This window comes from Schistocerca americana, chromosome 1, assembly GCF_021461395.2.
Source record: "Schistocerca americana isolate TAMUIC-IGC-003095 chromosome 1, iqSchAmer2.1, whole genome shotgun sequence".
Lineage (NCBI taxonomy): Eukaryota > Metazoa > Arthropoda > Insecta > Orthoptera > Acrididae > Schistocerca > Schistocerca americana.
The window spans coordinates 723,468,401-723,481,809 of record NC_060119.1 but is presented as its reverse complement, the minus strand read 5'-3'; the positions used below and the strand labels follow the sequence as shown (position 1 = coordinate 723,481,809).

At 41.7% G+C, this 13,409-nt stretch overlaps 1 protein-coding gene across 2 annotated transcripts in view; it reads right to left on the bottom strand.

The window, feature by feature from the left end:
- The window catches only part of LOC124610325, a 484,674-nt gene that overhangs the window by 203,380 nt on the left and 267,885 nt on the right, over positions 1-13,409 (bottom strand). For both annotated transcript variants that reach the window (XM_047140149.1, XM_047140150.1), the window contains exon 2: positions 1,317-1,488. In XM_047140149.1, the coding sequence (XP_046996105.1) occupies positions 1,317-1,469 (153 nt within the window). In that variant the 5' untranslated portion in view covers positions 1,470-1,488. The remainder of the gene's footprint in view (positions 1-1,316; positions 1,489-13,409) is intronic.

Genomic DNA, 13,409 nt, shown 5'->3' with positions numbered 1-13,409 from the left:
ACCAATGAAACCTTTCTCGACGATGATATGGTTGAAGTAGGATGCGTTTAACAGGCTTCCAAGTATACAAACCAGTCTGAATTAAACGCTGCGATATGGCCTTGTGCCGCAGCGGTTGCAAGATCTGCAGCTATCTGCCTGGGAGTGAGATGTCTGTTCCTTTTCGCCCCTAGGGCCAAGGATCGATACTCTTGCACAGTGTTGTGGTCTCTGACCACCGGCATGCTTTCACACAGCATTTCCAGCTTCAGCGGCCTTTTGTAAGGACACTCCCATTACTGTGGCCACAGTAATGGCACTTGGGGACCGCCTTCGGGGCGTCCTCGATCGTAAGCGTCAAATGATGCCTAGCAGTTATGTTGCCGTTCCACATGGAATGTCGCACTAATCGGTTCCACAATTACCTTCGTCGAATACCGTACTGCATGGACTGTCGAATGCATACAGTGTTTTCGTGCGCAGGCTCCGCTGCAGTTAACATGTCCCGCCCTCACTTTTCCTTTTACTATCATTGATTGGGTGTTCCGCAGCAACTGTCGCTTGTTCTGTAGCCACTGTCATGTAGTGTAGATTAGGAACAGCAGATAACTTAACATTTTCTTTGACAACCCCATGCATCATTTCCCTTTGGCTATATGGCTTCTCACCTATCACAAATCCAGTTGCACAACCCGAGACGATAGTTCACTGGCACGCAATTTCATTAGAAGTCCCTTGGGATGAACGGTGACAAAAAAAAAAATCTTCTGAAAATCGGCTTACGAGCCCCTGTCGATAGTACTCTGTACTTCGTTTGAATCAAGGGCCATCTGTGTTTCACAACAACAATATTTCCTCAATCAGTGCTAGTTGTGTCAGAAGATAGAAGCATTTCGTAATTTTGGAACATAGTACGTGTTTCAAAATCCTATTACAAATCGATGCCAATGATATTACTGGTTATTTCTATTTCCTTTCTTGTGTGATGGTGTATCCCGTACAACTTTCCACTCTTAGGTACAGACCTTTCGTCTGCCGAGCGGTTGTGTATATTGTTACTAAATATAGAGCTATTTGATCAGCGTACTCCTAATGGCACCTGCTATGCAGTTTGGACCAAAGACATCTTGCGCTAAACAACCATGCGTCTCTCAGTTTCGAGAAAGCATAACGACGACGGATACAACGGTCATCTACCTAAGCGACTGGTAACTCTTGTATATTCGTGTTGATTCAGCAGTGATGACTAAACGGCGTCCCGTGCCTGACCATAGCAACATTCTCTTCAGAGAGACAGTTATATGAGCGTTTGAAGCGGGAGAGGAGCAGGGACTCACCCAGGCGCCGGTCCAGATGTTGGAGCCCAGCTTGAAGACGGGCAGCGAGATGAGGAAGAAGACGCCGGCCACCAGCTGCACGGCGCCCGCGCAGATGTAGGCGATGCTGCAGAGCGCATGCGCCGCCGGCGACCACCGCTGCGTCCAGCACATCGGGCGCCCCGACCTCTGCCTGCGGACAGCACTCAGTCAGATCCCGCTGCATTACACACACACACACACACACACACACACACACACACACACACACACACACACAGAGAGAGACTTTCAAAGTACAAAACATTCCCTCTAACTAACGCTGCCGACGTGTTACTAAAATACAGACACTATATCTACATCAACACTCTGCCACACCAATGCCAGTCAATGGCTAAAGGTAGAACTTATTCCACGAATGCTTGCTTGTGTACATCTGCTGTTAGTGTAAGTTTCGCAAGTTTACCATTCACTTTAATGGGTATGTCACGTATATGATTGTGGAGAATGGTGACAGGAAAGCTAGAATCCGCCCTGCACACTGCTTGTTGAGTTTTCTAGTACGTTTTCGCGTGTTGCTATGCATGTTTCTTAAAGTTTTGGCCATTGTTCAGCGTAACTGTTCTACTATTTAGCGAGTCAACTAAGCTGAAGGCCATTTCCGCTGTCCCTCCTCAGATACTGCTCGATGTCGCCTGTTCATCCTCTTGTGATGACACATACATGACCAGTATTCTGGTCCAGGTGGAGCAAGTGTTGTTTAAGCAGTCTCAAGCCAACCGCAGTTGCCAGTATCCTATTAATAAGCCGAAGCCTGTTATTTGTTTGATCTGCAACTAAGCCTCTGTTTTCGCCCCACAGTATTCAACACAGTTTTACTATTTTCTTAATAAAACGAACGAAAGAAATTAAATGCAGGAAAGACATAAAGCGTGCAATTAAAAGACGGAATAATAACAACAACTTCAATACAAAAGTGAAATAGCATTTTTTCCGGTACTCAGTCATAACACATTTCCACTATACAAACAAGGAAAATTTTAAAAATCCCTTAAAAATAACGAATTAGAACGAAATGATGATCACAGGAAATTACCTATTATTGGCAACTACCCTCCGTTACAAGAAATGATCAGTAATGCATTTTAAAACAGTGTGCCAGACCGAGACACGAACTTGGGACCTTTGTCATTCGCGGGAAAGTGATCTACCATCTGAGCTACCCAAGCAAGATTCACGACTCGTCCGGTGAAGACGGGTCGCGAGTCATGCTTGGGTAGCTCGGATGGCAGAACACTTGTGCGCGAAAGGCAAAGGTCCTGAATTCGAGTCTCGGTCCGGCACATAGTTTTAATCTGCCAGGAAGTTTCGTATCAGCACATACTCCTCTGCAGGGCGAAAATTTCATTCTGAATTTTACAACGCTTTATAAAAGGAAAACTATACTTACATAGAATAATTATTTGTAGTATATTGTGCAATCGTATGCAAACGGTGGGGATCGGTGAAAGTAATTTCCGTCTAATCAGTACACATTAGGGGTAATATGAAGTATAGTTATGCTTTAGCTGTTTGCTTAATTTTGCGTCCCAAACCTTGACAGTTCGTGTGGGTAAACTATTTAGAGAGTCTAAGAGTCAAGATTTTTAATGAGGAACTGATTGACACTTCTACATCATTATTTCCATCCTTAATTCCAATATCTAATGGACAATGTAAATACTTAAATTATTTAACGTTTGTCAGGTATGGAATGGGGTAAAATTATGTACTATCAACGGACGTTCGCAAAAATGGTAAGGTTGAACGAATGTGTCCGATTCAAAAAGAAGTGTCTGTAAGCTGCAGTCATCCCAACGTGCTTGAAAATGACCCTCGTATGAAACTAGCCTATTGCACGGAAAACAAAAATAATACAGTCTACTTGAACCACGTTTTCATTCTCAAAACACGTTGAGGCTGTGGACCCCAACAAAAACACAATTTTAATATGTAATACATTGCAACATTTTCGCAGTGTAATATTTGATAATTTCTAACTTTCTTTACGCAATCAGTAGTACTGGAGTCATTTTTATACCTATTAAAAGTATAATAAATTCATTAGTGATGAGTATCTTACAGCCATCAAGCAAAGTGATTCAGTTTTTTGTTTGGGTAAAGATGATGGCACAATACACTGTACTGAAACAGGCTTATACAACAAACTTTCTAAACGTAGACTGTTGGTAGTCACACCAATAGATACTATCGAGATTCAGCAAATCAAACCAACGTCTTGGACAACTACTGAAAGGGAGTCACCGATATTATCAATGTACGTGGGCAAAAGGAAGTCTTTTCCGTTAGGCAGCTGTGTGACCCAACTCTACAAAATAAGTACAACAGTGAAACTTATGTTAATGTACACGGCTATCTGGTTAATTAACCTTTAGTTTCCCTTAGTGCAGCGTAATATTTAAGTGTACATCGGAAACCCCACTCCCTGGAGGAAATGTCGAACATATCTGATACACAAACGCGCGTGCCTTTTCTGTTTTATGCCGAGTAATCACGGTCCTCAAATCAAATAGCTGGAAGAAAAATGGCCAGGGAATCGAGTTTTGTGGAGGCTGTAGAAAGCTTAGTAGATTTACAACGTACCTTAGCTTTGCATAAGTCTGTTTACCGTTTGCTGAATATCTAGAGCTCTACCAGTTACGACAGAATGCTTTCCTTACGTATTTCACTTCGGTGCACGTTCACCTTCCCACTAACAGACCACAGATCTCGGAGCTTCCTTTGATATAAATTACAGACGCTCTTTTTCCTCTTTAACCAACTGCTTTCCAGAAACAGATTTATACGTAAGTCAGGACAGGTCACGAACAGAAACATTTCCTCCATTATGTTCGCAATATCTTATTCTTCAGTAGATCAATTCATAAGTTCGAGTAACAGAGGAACAACAATGAGGTGGTGGTGGTGGTGTGTGAGGGCTGCTGATGGATGCAACAAAGGAGCGAACACTGTCATCCGAAGCGCTTTTTTAAACTGCACCCTTCATTCTTGAACGTTTAATAAGTAAGAAGAGGCTGATGACAACACGTGGATTAAATATATCGTATAGTCTCTCCGTAAACTGAAGGAAAAGCAGCGCTTGTGGTGGAGGAACCTGTCTTCCTCAGAAGAACGCTACAACTGTCGTACAGGATGACTAATAATCAGGTTCCCGTCTAGCAGTACAGTGCAGCGTTGAATGATTTAAGTCGATCCTGTCGTCCAGCGTTTCTTTCGTTATTAATTTATGAATTCTGTTTAATGTTGACGTACTCAGGTGAAACCGAACACTCGCTGGCGTGTCTGCATATTGTGCTGCATCTGCGGAACGGTGAAACAGGCTGCAGGTGTTACTTGTGATATAGTGGGATAGAGAATGTGAACTCACCCGTCCGCTCTTCAGTCTACACACAGACTGCAGAGAAAGTCGTTCTCGCGTTTAACACCGTCGAATTCAAAATACTTTTATGTTTCCAAAATACTTTTATTACTGACGCCTATTACCCAAATTTCACACAACATATAACCCGATCAGCATGAATTACAAAACTGCTTTCATACTACGGAATAGTGTATTTACGTTAACTCGTTAGCGTTGCCCTTGCTTTCGCTCTTGGTAACGGCGACAAGTGTGTTTTGTCAAAATTTTCAGACTTTACCAATCTAGTTCATGTCCCCAGAAACCCTGCATGGGGTACATGCAAGCCATTACTTGTTAAGTTTCTGCTGAAGCAGCTGCATCTGATCGTCGCGATGTCACCCGCAACGCGGAGGTAGGCAACCAACAAGGCAGCGGCGTGTTACAGGCAGGCACCGCAAATCAGGCGTAACGCCTCGGCTTCAACCGCGCGTTCTTCTACACTTTCCTTTACGAACCAGGTTGGTGTCATGAAAACCCTGTGATGCTCTCGTGTCAAGTCTTTTCTCTATCTCTTAGTGGCGAACAATGCTTTCGGTTTAACACAGCATCCTAAACGCAGCACAGCAGGCTTGTTTCGTTTTATCCGACAATCCGGTAATTTAGACCGCGTAGAACCAAAGACAAAGATGCAAGCTTTTTCTTTTTATCTTCCCAGAACAACTTCATGCGTTGGCTGATGGCCTGCCTCTGTCCATTTGACATCACTCTCCTAAGTTGTTGTTAATTTCGTTGTTGGGCAGGAAACTTCGAGTATTCATCAGTAGCCTGAAACTTTTCCTGTTGTGTATGGTGTTTTCTGTGACGCTTTCTCAATTCCTTTCCTGTCTCTTCCAGCCATTCCGCGGTGTTTTTTAACTTGGAAATTAAAATTTTTTTCGTTAGCTTATTGTCATTCATTCTGTACAAATAACCGTAAAATTTTAATCTCCACTTTCTAACTGTGAGTTTGAGATTTTTTCCTATATAGATCATTTCTCCTCTTCGTCCAGTTATCTTCGTTCTCTTGTGGTCCTACAATTTTTCTGGATATTTTCGTTTCTTTCTTTTCCAGTTCTTGTTCGCCTCTTTTATTAAGAGTTAGACATTCGGAACCGTAAAGTGCTCCTGGTTTGATTACTGCTGCGTAGTGTTTCATTTTTGCCTGGAATGAGACTGATCGTGTATTATATCGATTTTTGATGAGTTTGTATGTTAATTCCATTTTCTTCTATCTTTCCTTACTTGTGGTGTTATCTAACCCATCTGATTGAATCCATTCTCCCAAATATTTAAACTTTTCAACTCTTCTGATGTTTCCGTGTTGCGTTCGTATATATTTTTCTCTGATGTGTGAATGTTCAATGTATTCCGCTTTCTCATATGATATTAGTAATCCGTTTTTAGTTGCAGTTTTGTGAACTGTTTCTAATCATTATCTTTGCATCTGTTTTGTCTTTAGAACTTACTGCAATATCGCAAGCAAAAGCGAGACTTTTCACCTTAAATCTTCCTCTTCCTTTTCCTAGACTGATTCCTGCAATGTTTTTCTCTTTTAGTTCTTCATCCCACTCTCTGAAGACCTTGTCTAAGACCAGATTGAGGAGAATCGGTGAGAGCCCATCGCCCTGCCAAACACCTGTGTTTACTATGAAGGGTTCAGAAACTTCTACTGGAAATTTAATTTTTGAAATTGTGTCTTTCAGTATCTGTTCGACTAATTGTCTGGTGGTTTTGTCGATATCTGCTCCTTCCAGTGTTAGGAATACTGTCTATTCACCGAATCGTACGCTTTTTTGAAATCGGTGAATGTAACGACTGTATTGAAGTTCCGCATTGTTCAAGTTAAAATTTTGCGCGGGGCACGATCTATTTTTTCTGGATCCTGTTCACACTCGCCAATTGTGGGTTCTACTTGATCTGTCTTATGCAGTAGAACTTTGGACATGATTTTGTAGGTGACGGGAAGTGGTGACATAATTGGTGTCTATCCTGTCACCCTTCTTATGTAGCGGATGGATTATGCTTCGTTTCCTGTCGTCCGACATTTTTCTTTCTCTTAGCATCTTTAATAACCTCATAAATGTTCTCAACTACCCGCTTCCCTCCCACTTTCCACGTCTCAGCTTGCATGCTGTCTTCATCTGGCGCTCTGTTTTTTCAGCTGGCCACTGTATTGTTGGATTTGATGCAGTGTTAGTGGTTCTGAAGGTGGGTTTTCCTTTTGAGGCTGTCTGAAAATTAGTTTGTGTTGGTTCCTCGCAGTTTAGAAGATTTTTGGAACATTTTGCTAGTAACTCACAATTGTCTTTGTCGTTGGGTAACCACTATGCTTGTTGAATCTTTGAAGTGTTGACTCATCGGCTTGTAACGTGTTATGTCTTATTTGAAAACTTTGTAGACGTCCTTAGTGGTGTTCTGTCTGAAATTTGTATCTCTTTCTCTCTGTTAGAATAATTTTTGATATCTGCTTTCTAATATGAGTGAATGTCTTCCATTTTCTTTCGGTTTTTACAGGAATTCCGTTTTTTCAAAGCAGTTGCTCTATATCCTATTGCTTCGTCACATATCTTATTCAGCCACCTTTGTTTCTTCCTTCTGCGTGGTTGTTCTAGTTCTTTCACAGTTTCTATCATTGCTTCTCTGATTTCGTCGCAGTTTATCATTGTTGCGTGAAACTTTTTAACAAATTCGTTCCTGTTCTCTGACAGAACTTTCGTGTCAATTCCGTGTACTTTTTTAATTTTGGGGTTTGGTCTTCTAGGTCGAAATTTGGCTTTGATTTCTGTTAAAAAGTGGTCCAAATCTATACCCAGTCCTCTTCCGAATCGTACGTTAATGATTTCTCTATGATTTTGTTTGGTTATTGCCACAGGATTCAGTTGATATAAGCCTAAATGTTTGTTACAAGAGACCACGTCGTCTTTCTAGTTTTCTTACTGCTGCGTTTGTGTGCAGGAAAATTCGCTACTTTTGCCTCTTATGTCTCTTCTCTGCTTATCTATGGGTTGAGGTCTACGAGTAGTTTTACGTGGTGCTTTGGTATTTTTGATGTCTCATGTTCTAGTGTCTCTCAAAATTGACTTTTTTGGATTTTTTTTCTGTTGTTGGTAGGTGCATGCGCATTTATGATGGTTTAGCCCTTGTTTGCTGATCTAAACGAGAGAAGTGATGTTCGCTTCGATGGGGACGCAAAATTCGTCCGTTTGATCATGGAAGCTGTTCCAAGCATGGCGACTTTATCCTTTATAGATCCGGTACCCCTTTGATTAAAATGCGTTTCTCATCAACACATCTCGCTGCCTGAAGCACTAGCATGAGTATGTTGCGTCTGCTTAACATGTCCGTCAATGGTTGAAGCTTCCCAGTCTTTAGTAGTGCGTTTTTTTCCATGCTTGTCTCCAAATATCAATATCCTAAAGCAGCAGGACGTAGTTCTGCGTAGTTCTACGTAGAAGACACTCGAGAAAATTGCCTTTAAATATTAGAATACATCCGTGCACTGTTAAGCACAAACATTTTTAATTTATCAACATAGTCTCTGGTAACATAAGAGCCTTGTAATCCTGAAGTCGCTGGTTTAAATTTACCGAGATGCAACTTCTATTTCTTAGCTTTTATTTCAGTATTTTCAAATGTAAACGATAATTGTGCTGGCGTAAGTTGTCGCTAGCACACCGGTCGCTAGCATCTACTACCAATCTTCGCGCTACATCTCTAGGGATGCTGGAAGACAACATCCGACGCCAATGCCTCACCATAACTCCGGACATGCTTTACAGTGCTGTTCACAACATTATTCCTCGACTACAGCTATTGTTGAGGAATGATGGCCTAAACTTGCTCCCTTGGTATAAGACTCTACTGTGGCGACGAGGACGCTACATTAATTAACGATATAGAAACATAATTTTTAATAACTGATCGAATGAAAATAAACTACGATTTCATTTGCCTTACTGATAAATGAAAATATCGATAATACTGGGTGATCAAAAAGTCAGTATAAATTTGAAAACTGAATAAATCACGGAATAATGTAGATAGAGAGGTACAAATTGACACGTGCTTGGAATGACATGAGATTTTATTAGAACAAAAAATAAAAAAATACAAACGTTCAAAAAATGTCCGACAGATGGCGCTTCGTCTGATCAGAATAGCAATAATTAGCATAACAAAGTAAGGCAAAGCAAAGAAGTTGATCTTTACAGGAAATGCTCAATATGTCCACCATCATTCCTCAACAATAGCTGTAGTCGAGGAATAATGTTGTGAACAGCACTGTAAAGCATGTCCGGAGTTATGGTGAGGCATTGGCGGCGGATGTTTTCTTTCAGCATCCCTAGAGATGTCGGTCGATCACGATACACTTGCGACTTCAGGTAACACCAAAGCCAATAATCGCACGGACTGAGATCTGGGGACCTGGGAGGCCAAGCATGGCTCTGAGCACTATGGGACCTAACATCTGTGGTCATAGGTCCCCTAGAACTTAGAACGACTTAAACCTAACTAACCTAAGGACATCACACACATCCATACCCGAGGCAGGATGAGAACTTGCGACCGAGGCCAAGCATGACGAAAGTGGCGGCTGAGCACACGATCATCACAAAACGACGCGCGCAAGAGATCTTTCACGCTTCTAGCAACAAGCGGTGTTTTTTTTTTGGTTCTAATAAAACCACATGTCATTCCAAGCATGTGTGTCAATTTTTACCTCTCTATCTACATAATTCCGTGGTTTATTAAGTTTTCAAATTTATACTGACTATCTGCCCACCCGGTACTATTAAATTTCTAGAAATGAGTATTTTTTGAGGTTCCTCATTATTGTATCGTATTTTATTGTGGAATAGTGATATTTTTCGTATGATTAGTAATTAAAAATAAAAAGATTTTATTCAACACTCGTTAATTTTCCACATGGAAACGTCAATTGACTTAAGTACAATAAAGTTGCACCTAGCGAGTTTCGAGACTGAGGTTTAAATTGTACAACTTCGGAGACAATAGGAGACTGCCGTTCTATATGCTCCCTTTGTAAGCTCCATTGGATCGGAAATCTAATGAGTCTTAAAATTTGTTTTTCTTCTAACTACATATGTTGCAATTCAGGTCGTCGGAGATTCAACACTTCACTTCAGTACATCGTCCTCAGCCCGTATTGACAGGTGTCAGAATAGACTGGCCGAAGAGATGGAACCGAGTCCGGGGCGACGGACGTTAGGCTGTTGGCTGGTGACGCTGTGGGTGTCGGGGCGGAAACGAGACGCGCTGACCTGGCGCATCTCTGCTCGCTCGGCTTGGCGCGCCACGCTGTGTTATTAACGCCCTCACTCACGGCCAATTGCACACACGACCTTACAAAAGATAGCTGCCTCCTACCACGCCTCTATCTGAAAGCGTGATGTTATGTATAAAACAGGTCAAAGCCTTTTTTTCTGCAGTCTTCTAGTTATGTGACAAATGCACTTTTATCGCAGTTTACCCTCTATCTAACGCATGAAGACGCTTTGCTCAGATAAGCTACTTAATAATTAAAAGTCACTGTGGTTTTTCACAGTAAAGCGTAACCTCTGTTATCCGTATCAGATGGGACTGTAGGTCATCGAGATAACTGAAAATCCGCATAATCCGGAAAGGAAGAGAAAGTAAAGCAAAGTTGGTTATTTTCTCGAGGGTGTATCAAAACGCAATGCTGCTTTGTCAGAAATTTAAACAGATCATAGGCTACTGTTCAACTTAATCACCACGCATTTGTGCATTCTTGCGCCATCGTTGAACTCAGATATCAAAACCAGTTAGGAAAAATTCAGAGTTTTGATTCTTGACCCTTTACTTTAAAGTTGTTTTAACCTACTCATGAAGAAAATCTGTCGGGTCGCTGTAATGCACCTGAACAGTGTGCGGTGTTGGTAGAGAAGCTTGGTAACGGAGTAACGCAGATTGGAGATGTCCCAAGTATCAATGGAGGATATGCTGATGAATTGATTGCAGTAGGCGGACGTGCTAGAGTTCAGAATCGCCTGCCGGTGTGGCCGTGCGGTTCTAGGCGCTTCAGTCTGGAACTGCGTGACCGCTACGGTCGCAGGTTCGAATCCTGCCTCGGGCATGGATGTGTGTGATGTCCTTAGGTTAGTTAGGTTTAAGTAGTTCCAAGTTCTAGGGGACTGATGACCACAGATGTTAAGTCCCATAGTGCTCAGAGCCATTTAAACCATTTTTGTAGTTCAGAATCAACAGCGAAACCTCTGTAACCACACTTTAGAAAACTGAAAACGCAGTTAGAAGAGACCACTAAAAGACGTTGTGCCATCAAATTTCGTCACAATAATGCGCACCCCCACATGTCATTTTTCATAAACCAAGAGACTGCAAAAATGGGATAGTCTGTTGTGCCTCACGCACCTTACAGCCCTGACTTGGCCCCGTTTGACTACTACCTGTTTGCGTCTCTGAATCAGTAAGCATACAGTTCTCTTTCAGTGACTAATATAAGGTTAAAATAGTTTTAAAATCGTGCGTCAAGAAGCAAAATCCTGAATTTTTCCACACTGAGTAATATGCCAATGTTCAGCGATGGCGTAAATGTGTACAAATGCATGGTGACTATGTTGAACGGTAATGTTGTACAGAGAATAGTTCAGGCTATGATATGCACAAATTCCGCTTTCGTATGTCTAAAACATTTTTATGACACAGGATGCATTACTTTTTGATACACCCTCGTACTGAACGATACAAATTATACATTAACTTCATGCAAATGTTGCTCAGGTTTTGAAATGAGACTGAGTTTTGTACGCTGAAATAATCTTCAAGTCTGTTGAGCCAGACGCTTATCGTCGTTTATGAACAGCAGAATCACGTAGGCGTTCCGGCCGAAATTGTTTCCGCCTAGCACTCCAAGTAACCTATTGTTTTGTCCAGCTGCGTTATTACCTCTGTATGTGCCGCAATGTCTTCGGATTGAGGGCACAGTTCGTTCAGTTAATACATCATTACTAACGTCATTGCTTGCAGACAGACAAATGGTGATAACTGCTCCTTTATAAGTCATACCGTCATTGTCATTTCGCAGCCAGTCATTTACGTCTCAATGTCTGCGCACCCTGGATCTATGCAAATGTCTCAGCACCAAATTCACCCGGATGTTTTGCAACCATTCCCCTTTATGCATACCATTTGGTGACTCTTTTTGTCCAATGACAGCAACACCTCCTCCTTTGATGTCATTAAACACTCGCATCAAACGGAAGCAAGAAGTAGTGTACATCTCAATATCAACTTCTCAATATCAACTTGTTAACTGACACCTAGCCAATATCCGTGTGTAAAGGTTGGATGAATTTAAATTGAATGATTCTCGTCGTAGACCGTTACCGTTATTACATCTAGAGTATCAAATACTGTACAGATACTGTACTAAATCAATCCTAATTAACCGAAATTATGGAGTATAACGATCAGATTAAAGTGGGTGCACTGTTTTCATAAGCTTCATTCAGCGAAACTGCAACAATAAAACTACAAATATTTATGTTCTGACAAATGTCCTAATTTGATGACGAGATTCATAGTCACTGAAATTTCGTGTTTTGCTCTGTGGAGTAGTATCCTACGTTTTCCAATGAACATTCGTGCTTACAAGAGGACCGGGCCTATTCGTCATCTGTTTTCGTCCAAACTTACGTAATATACAGGGCCTGGCCAGAAATGTGAGACACGTAAGTGAAAGGTCCAAATGGCCAAGCCTTCAGAAAAAAGATAGCATGTTTGCGCGGATCGGAGGTGCGGCGTGAGCCATTTCCATTAGCGTAGTCTACAGGTAGCGGAAGGACTACCGAACGGTAATCGAGGGTCATGGGGTCGAGTCCCTATACGGATATTTGTGTGTTTTCGATTCTCTCGTTATTTACACAGCATATAAACTGAAATATGAAGGAACAACCCACTCGTTTACATCGCAATACGCTACATCCCTGTCTGAATATTTTTCCCTGACAGTCTACAAGGAAGTATTGGCCCTTTTCGACAGACATTTCTTAGCACAGTGGATGAGAACGCGGCAAAATATGGAAAATAACGTCATCAGTTAGTCAAAATACGGAAAACGTGAAAAAGACATTCAAAAATTTTGTGACTCGTGTGCAGTGCAACAAATTTCTTCTGTTAACTGACTAGTGGGGAAGGCGCACATATTCATATTCACAACTAAACGACGAGACTTCTCAGTATGAATCAGGATTACCATCATGTAGTATTAAAATGTATCCCCCAAACGCACTCCACAAGAGCAATGTCTATTTTTATCGTCAGTCAAAGAACTCATCGTAAATCTTCAAAATCGTTCAAATGGCTCTAAACACTATAGTACTCAACATCTGAGGTCATCAGTCCCCTAGACTTAGGACTACTTAAACCTAACTAACCTAAGGACATCACACACATCCATGCCCGAGGCAGGATTCGAACCTGCGACCGTAGCGGTCGCGCGGTTCCGGATTGAAGCGCCTAATACCGCTCGGCCACAGCGGACGGCTGAAAATCTCCAAAACTAGTCTTATTTCATAGAAAGAGATGAAGACATCACATCCCAAGAAGCCTACATCAAAATACAGACCACTGTATATCATCAGTTATCCTCGCCAACACTTGGCAGATTGATCCGT